We start from the raw sequence: 7670 nt of genomic DNA, 5'->3' as shown, positions 1-7670 counted from the left end.
GGGCTGGTGCCGGAGGGCCCTGCCACAGGCTCTCCTGGCTCCTCCTGAGGCGCTGCCTGCTCTGTGGTGACAGTTGCAGGGTTGCCTGTACACACGTTCCAAAGGGGGTATCAGTAAAGTTGGCACCTGTCCCGTGCTTCTTCCATTGTCTTTGCTCAGTAGTGGAAGCATTGTAAAGTTGCTGGGTGGACAGGCATCACGTAGCCTGAGACTCAGCATGACTTGCAGCAAGTGGATGGGACGGTTGTGCTGTGTGTGTTATTCCATGGATGTCTTAGCCCTGCTCACTGACCTGCTCTTTCTCTCTCCTCTCCTCACCCTCCGCCCACTGCCTCGGTGCAGCTTTTGCTCTCATTCCATCTGAGCAAAGCGACAAGGAACTGCTGCAGATAGCTTGAAGTGATCTCACTGCCAGGTACGTGCCATGTTTTGTCCCCGCACATGGTTTTGCCGCAGGGTATGCGAGGGTAGTTCTGACGAATTGTACCCATACTGTGCTGTGTGAATACAGAAAACAGAAATGTGTTTCCGTTCTGTTCCAGCACGTCACAGCTGCTGTGATGGGCGTCGCGTGCATGGCCGGGGAGGAGAGTGGGGCTCCCCAGGACAGAAGATCTCCAGCGGAGCCCTACCAAGTTACGGAGGTGATGCCTCTGCATGCTGGTGAGTGAGGTTCTAAAGCGGGGTGGGCAGGGCTGGGGCAGCGAGTGCCCCCTGCTCCACACCAGGAACCCTTGTTACGGGCAGACTGTGCCAGGGGAGCGAGCCCAGGGCCGGAGAGGGCAGAGCTCCTTCTGCTCCCGCCTGCCTTTGGCCCCTCTATAGCACTGCTCTCTCTCCTTGCTCAGATGCTGAATTGCTGCCTCTGTCTGATGTGGAACAGGAGGCAGTGGACTTCATCCAAGCCAACACCATCAGCATGGAAATGGTAAGAGCAGCCATCTCCATCGTGGCTATACCTGCATCTCCAGACGGTCCCTCTGGCTCTGCCTTCAGGCTGCAGGAGGGCTGATGGCCGGGCAGAGCTGCTGCTGTCCTGCAGCTGTCCTGTGCTGCTCCACACCCCGCAACGCCTGGTCCCCCTGGCCATGGCTGTCCCCACTCACACTCCTCGGTCTCTGTGTGCTTGCCAGGATCTGGTGCAGAAGCTGCAGTTCCTCAATTCCATTTGTATACTGTGCAGCATGGCTGGACAGACGAGCCTCACACTGAGCCATGATATCTTCTGCTTGCTGAAAAATCAGTGCAAGAAGATTGAGGTGAGGGGACATGGCACCCAGGTAGCTGCACCCTGTGAGAAGGACAGGACAGGGGGAGAGGGAGGCAGGGAAATGATGCACAGACACCCAAGTGCCCCAGATGGGACTCCAGGTGCTGCTGAGAGCTCAGCAGTGGAGGTGGACAGCAGCACCAGTGTGCCAGTGTTTGTCAAGGGCCACTGGGGCGACTCAGGCCCTAGCGGCCGGTGGCAGGTTTGCTGTTGCTGGGTGCTGGCAGCTGCCAGGTGCCATCCTGATTGTGCTTTGCAGGTTCTGTTGCGTGAGGAGCCCATGGAGCAGCTGAGCACCGGCCTGAGATACTGCTGCATGAACACCATTGCTGCCTTGAGGTACCTGCCCAGCCCCTGCTTTTGCCAGCACATCCCCCAGGCACCATCCTGGTGGCCCTGATGCAGCTCCCCACTAAGTCTTGGCCCTCGCCCCAAAGCTGGTGACATCAGGACTGTCCTCTGACCCAGAGCAGCCCCGTAGGGGAGGAGGCACCTCCTGGCAGGGCTCCCCATCCCTCTCAGGGAGCCTTGCCCAGGGGAGGACCTGTTCCAGCCCTGCCTCAGCACCCAGGCACCGCTCCTAGCATCAGTGTCTCTCTAATTGCAGCACAGTTAATGCAGTTACAGAGGAAGAAATACTCCATCTCTTCAAGGTGTGCTGCAGCATCGTCTTCTATCTTCCTCCAGCCAGGGCCTTGAACATTTCCCTCTACAACCAGGTATGTACTGGGCAATCTACTGTTGACCCCATGCCTCTGGGCTGCCGCTTGGATTACTTGTGTCCAGAGATCTATCAAGATGTTTGTGGGACAAGGTAGCAGTTTTGCTTGCCCTCACCCCTCTCACTCTTGCCTTGGGCTTGGCAAACACCCTGTGTTGTAGCCTGCTCTGAGTGCAGCAGCCTTGCAGGGTGCCCCTGTGCACAGATCTGTGGGTATCCTTCCTTGGCAGCCAGAGGGGTTCACAGCAGTCTACTGGGTATGAAAGGGAACCCTGAAAGACTTCCACAACCCACTGTTCTCTTTACAGACCCTGGAAGCTATGGACGACATGCTGCAGATTGTGCTAGATGTCTGTCCCATTGCCAGTGTCAAGAGTCGGCTGCAGGGAATCTTGGAGGTCTGTCTATTGTGAAGTTCTGCCCCCACAGCTCCCTTCTAGTAGTTTATCCCACTCCATGGAAACGGCACTGGCAGTAGTTGGAGCCAGCAAGGGACCCTGGCGGCAGTAGCCCCATGATGGGCTTGGCTTAAGCTCAGGGGAAGCCTGGATGGATGCTGTGATTCCAGCTAGGAGCTCAGCAGACCTGCAGTGGGCATCAGCAGCTCCCAGGCTAACCAGCAGCTCCTCTCCTCACAGGTGCTGCTGCCTTTCAGCATCTCCAAGACACAGGCTGTGTGTGAGAGGGCTTTGGGGCGCATCTCGAAGCTTAGTGGCTTCATGACCAGCAGTTTCTGGCAGCAGGTAAGGAGACATGAAAATTGTGTACCTGTGAGAAAAGCTGCGGCTCAGGTGTGAACCCTCAGAATGCTTTTGACATGAAGGGAGGGTCTTTATCCTTCCTTTTGCCTGTGCTCATCCTGCTCCAGATGCTATTCTCTCATTCTGTTTAACATGCCTTCCCTCCTTTTTTCCTTCTTACTGCAGCCCCTTGGAAAAAACCTTGCCCCTTCTCAGAGGACAGACATTGCCCTTGTAACCCTGGAGAAGATCATTGGGGACTATGGTTTTGATGAGAAGAAGTGGGCTGAGACTATGCTGGATGTGCTTCGGAGAAACCCTGGCACCTGGCTGATGGATGTAAGCAGAGTGAGGCAACCCTGCCCGCCACAGCTCTTGGGAACTGAAGCCATTTGAAGGCAGCAATGAGCTGTGGGAAGGGCAGTAATAACACAGCCCGGGAGGCAAATGGCTGCAGTCCAGTGGCAGCAGCAGTCTCCCTGTGTTCTCACAACAGGTGCCAGAGATTCTGGGATTCATCCACGCCAACCTGAAGATCCAGAGCACATCAGTTCAGCAGATCCTGCTCTCAGTGCTGGATATGCTGACCGTCCAGTTTCCCAGAGATGTGCTGAGGAGTGTGTTGACCGACCTCCCACAGAATGACAGGTATCAGCCCAGACAGCCCCACACATTTGTTCCATGTGAAGAGCAGGGCTCAGAAATGGTCTGGCTGCCAGAGCCAAGGAAAGCTGCAGGACATCCCAAGGAGCAGGCCCTCCATCCCACTGTGCTTTCCAGTGCTGGTGGGCAGCTCAGGGCTGCAGCAGCCAATACCAACCATGGCAGCCCAGAGCCCCCCATCAGGCTCCTGCCTGAGCCATGGTGCTGTGGCTAAGGCAGCCCTGCTGACGCAGCATTGCTCTCTGTTTATAGCACTACCCTGGACATACTGAAGAGTGTGCTGACCCTGCTGGAAGCATCCAAGCGGATCTGGGATGAGCTCAGCAGTGTTCTACAGGACCAACAGCTGTGTGAGATATTGAGCATCAGCACAGAGGAGTTGGGCCTCCTTCGCTTGACTGTGAGTTACTGGACAATGCACCGTGCTCTCCTACAGAGCACTGGTAGCTCAGGCTGGGCTGTGTCTCCCTAGTGCCCTGCCTTGAGCTGCCAGAGCAGCCAGGAGCTGCAGGGTGCAGGATGTCCTGCTGCCTCTGCCTGCCTCTCACTGCTGTGTTGGTTTCAGGCGATGCCTCCCACTGAAGAGCTGGTGAAGGAGCTGTGTAAGCCAGCACTGCTCCAGAAGCTTCTGAATGTGGAAAGCCTGCCAGTGCTCTGGCTGGTGCTCAGACGTCTCGTGCTGCTGTCTGATAGACCTGAGACGGTGAGCAGGACCTTGTCAAACGAAGGCCTCATGTTGACAGCCTGGCGCTGGGGCAATGGGCAACACTGTGCCTTGGCATCTGTCCTCCTGATGGAAAGGAAATTGTGTGTTTTGTACAGGCAATTGAAATCCGGGCCCTGCTTCCAGGCGTCATGGAGAACCTGCTGTTTGCCAACACAGCCATTACTGTGAAGGTGCTGAATATTTTCAGGAATGCAGTGCACCATCTGGGGAAGAGGCATGCCAGTCCGTTTGCTCTGGAGCTGGCTGAGAAGATCCTGCCTCTTTTTAATCACGTAAGTCTGTTGTGGGAGGCTGAGCTCTGCGGGTGGGTGCTTGACAGGAGCGTCTTCTCCTTTCTTTCCTTCTCTGGGCTCTCAGGAATGACATGTCCTGTGGGCTCTGTAGCACTGCTGGCCGTGTCCCTGCTAGTGCAGCTTGGTTGTTCTTGGTGATGTCAGGCCCCTGTGCTGGGGCTCAGCCTACACTCATGCTCACCATGGGCAGTGAGAGTGTGCTGCTGAGGTCTGAGGTCCTCCTGTTCTCCCTCAGGCATCATCTGAAGTGCGAGAAGGTTCCATCCGCCTCTTCATGGATGTGATGGATGCTGTGCTGTGGTCTCAGAAGGGAAGCATGAAGAAGATCGTGCGCAGGGCCCTGCACCCTCTGCTCTTTCACATGAGTGACGAGACCCTGAGCGTAGCACAGGTACGAATTTCAGAGCTGAGCAGTGTGCAGGCAGTGGTGTGCTGACAGTTCAGCTGTGATGTGCAATTGAGAGCAAGTTCAGCAAGCATTCAGACACTGGGATGTGTGTCTGTGTGTGTGGTGCCATGTCCCTGCATCTGTTGTTCTGCAGGCATCTGGGGAAGCCCTTGTGTCCTGTGCAAAGTTCCTGAAGTGGAAGGAGCTCAAGCAGCAGACCCAGCAGAAGAACACAGTGGGGATCATGAAGTGTTTGGTGAGGACAATCTCACAGCCCCCACCTTTTTGCTGGGGGAAAGGGGATGCTGGAGGAGGGGTTGCAGCAGCAGCTGTGGCTGCTCTGCAAGCCCCATGCTCTTGTTCTCTTCTTCAGCTGCAGCAGGACAGAAAGGGAGTGGAAGGGTACCTGCAGCAGAGCCTGCCATACCTGGAGGATTCTCAGGCCTCCTTGCGATGCGAGGCTGTCAGATTCATTGGTGAGCCCAACCCCTGCGTCCCTCTTTGGGCCCTGCCCTGGCAGGAAGGCACAGCCCTGAAGCCCCCAGGTACAGCCTGCCCATGCCGGTAGCCACAGTGGGTGCCTTGCTCAGGTCCCCCCTCAGGTGCCGTCCCTGCCTGCAGCATGGAAGGGGAAGCAGCTGGGCTGGCGGGGTTGGGGTCTGAGTTTCTGGCAGCATGTTGGGGAGTGGGTGTCTGACCGAGCTCTTTCCCTAGGGCTGATTGGGAAGCACGCCAGGGAGCAGAGTGAGGAGATGCTGAATGAACTCTGCAGTGGTGAGTGAGGGCAGTGCTGTGTGTGTTGGGGCTGGGGGCAGAGCTGGGCAGCATGCAGCTGTGCTTTGCCCTGCTGCAAGGAAATGCTGCAGGGGCAGAGGAGCATTCATGGCAGTCCTGAGCAGTGTCTTCCACTGACCCGTCAGTCTCCCGTGCTCCTCCTGGCCAGGAAAAGCAAGGAGTGGGGCTGGCAAGGCCCAGAGTGGAAGCTGGTGGCTCTCTGTAGACTGGGGGTCCCATCTCTGCTCTGTTTCCTTCTGTTGCAGCCCTTCAGCCTTTGGAAGATGACCCCCATCTGACAGTCTGTTCTATGGCATCTGAGACCATCCAGAAGCTGAGACACCAAAGGCAGAAGGCGGCACCAGCACGGAGAAGGCTCCCAGCACTTTTCCGCTGGTCCTGCATAGCCTTCTGAGGGATAATTCTTGTTCATTAACGTTGCTAGGACACCTGTACAGCAACGTTGCTGGGACATGTGTTCCTGTCACGCAAGACAGACCCCCTGAACAACAGCGGGAGCCTTGGAGCACAGACATCTTGGAAGAAAGAACAGGAACCAAGCTGGTTAGAACTGGGTCTGTAGTTAGCGATTAATTAAATTGAAAAGCACAATTGAAAGCCTTTGGAAGGAAGATCTGGAGAATATGACCACTAGAGAGCAGCACGTATGCACACAGATGCAGAACTGATCATAATTACACTGACTAAATTGTAACTCCTCATATGAGTTCTTGGAACTTAAACAAGCAAGCAGAAAAGTTGTGGTTTATTCTAGCTTTTGCAAAGCCGGAATGCTGGGCAGCAAAGCTCCTGCTTGCTTATAGTGCTGTGTGCCTGGACATAAGTGTCATGTGGAAAAAGACAAAGAAACACATTTTCTTTGCCTATGTCTTGGAGAGCCAGGAATCCAGAATTCAAGATCTTTGCTTTTGAGTTTGCAATTCAAAACCGGATTAGAAAGGATTCTGCAAACTTTCTTTGATGACATTAGACTCTTCATTAACAACAATACTGTTTCTAATACTACTAATAACAGCAACACAACAACAAAATAATGGAAGATGAAGGAAGACATGGGGACAAGAGTCACTGGAGGAAATTTCTCCTTTGAACTGAATTGCTGTTAGTGTCCCCGTGCACAAGAACCAAGGAGAGAGCAAGCATGTTTTGTACTCTTCAGAATGCAGTGTGGTTCATCTTATTGTCATCCAAATGAGACCGGGATTTCACTGCATTGTTGGAAATGGGAAAACAGTGCCAAAGTTGCATGTTTTGAAGCAGAAAAATAGTAATTTTAAAAACCCACAGCAATAGAGTAGAGAAGATCACCAGCAAAGCCTGTATCACTTGACCTCAGAGTAAAAGCAACAGTCAACCAAAGAAGCGGATGCTGATCCATTTCATGCACTTTTGTAAGGATGTGAAAGCGAGCAGACTTACCTGAAGGTGGTGTAACGTTAGTGGTAAACATCACCAAGCTCCCTCCAAAAGTGGACTTGACCTTTTGTCTCTGCGACCATCTACGTACAGAGGGAGCTACTGGAGAGCTGTGCTCGGATCCTTCAGTTTTCATGTCTCTTACCATCTCTCTTCCAGCAGATCTTGCGAAGAAAGGCTTTTCCTGTGAGGATGAAACACAGATAGGAAATGTTACATCTAGTTTTGCTGTGGGAGTTTACCTCTGTGTGTGACACATTCATTCTTCTGACAGCTGCTAACACTCAGTTTATTAATAAAAATCATACCTTTATTACTTTGTGCCTTGCAGATTAATCTGAATGTAAGAAAATCGGGTTGACTTTGTTTGCTTCGCTCAACACTGGCCACATCAAGATAACAAAGGACATTGTTTTCAAGAATAATTGCAGCTATCTTCCAGTTGGCTTGTGCTTCTGTGTTTCTGAGAAACACCATCTAGCAATTTCTTTTTCTTCTTTTTTTGCACGAGTCCTGGATGCTGGTGTGTGTTGTGCTCTGTTGTTTGCTGACCAGCAGGTGAGAGGACTGTGTTTTGTGTTGGGTGTTGAGTTTTGTCTATCTCAGGGGCCATCCAATTGGATCCATCCTCTTTTTGCAGTGTTTAGGGACAGTTAA

General features: G+C 53.4%; 1 protein-coding gene across 1 annotated transcript; it reads left to right on the top strand.

The window, feature by feature from the left end:
• The first annotated feature begins 320 nt into the window (after positions 1-320).
• Positions 321-7326, top strand: LOC146755461 (uncharacterized). Its single transcript, XM_085525424.1, has 18 exons — positions 321-415; positions 543-663; positions 849-928; positions 1134-1259; positions 1530-1609; positions 1878-1989; positions 2300-2389; positions 2630-2734; positions 2918-3070; positions 3228-3379; positions 3647-3794; positions 3960-4097; positions 4217-4393; positions 4650-4805; positions 4957-5058; positions 5176-5278; positions 5517-5576; positions 5843-7326. Exons 2-18 carry the CDS (start codon positions 561-563, stop codon positions 5989-5991), a joined length of 2034 nt encoding a protein of 677 aa, XP_085381550.1. The 5' UTR covers positions 321-415; positions 543-560; the 3' UTR covers positions 5992-7326.
• The last annotated feature ends 344 nt before the right edge of the window (positions 7327-7670 follow it).

This window comes from Coturnix japonica, chromosome 32 (genome assembly GCF_054131305.1).
Source record: "Coturnix japonica strain WE chromosome 32, WE-NBRP24, whole genome shotgun sequence".
NCBI lineage: Eukaryota > Metazoa > Chordata > Aves > Galliformes > Phasianidae > Coturnix > Coturnix japonica.
This window is presented reverse-complemented; position numbering and strand designations above follow the sequence as displayed.

Coding starts and splice junctions, on each gene's coding strand:
- LOC146755461 (XM_085525424.1), top strand. CDS start 561: ATGGGCGTCGCGTGCATGGCCGGGGAGGAGAGTGGGGCTCCCCAGGAC. Junction 2,390..2,629: donor GGCTGCAGGGAATCTTGGAG/GTCTGTCTATTG, acceptor CTCTCCTCACAG/GTGCTGCTGCCTTTCAGCAT. Junction 3,795..3,959: donor TGGGCCTCCTTCGCTTGACT/GTGAGTTACTGG, acceptor TGTTGGTTTCAG/GCGATGCCTCCCACTGAAGA.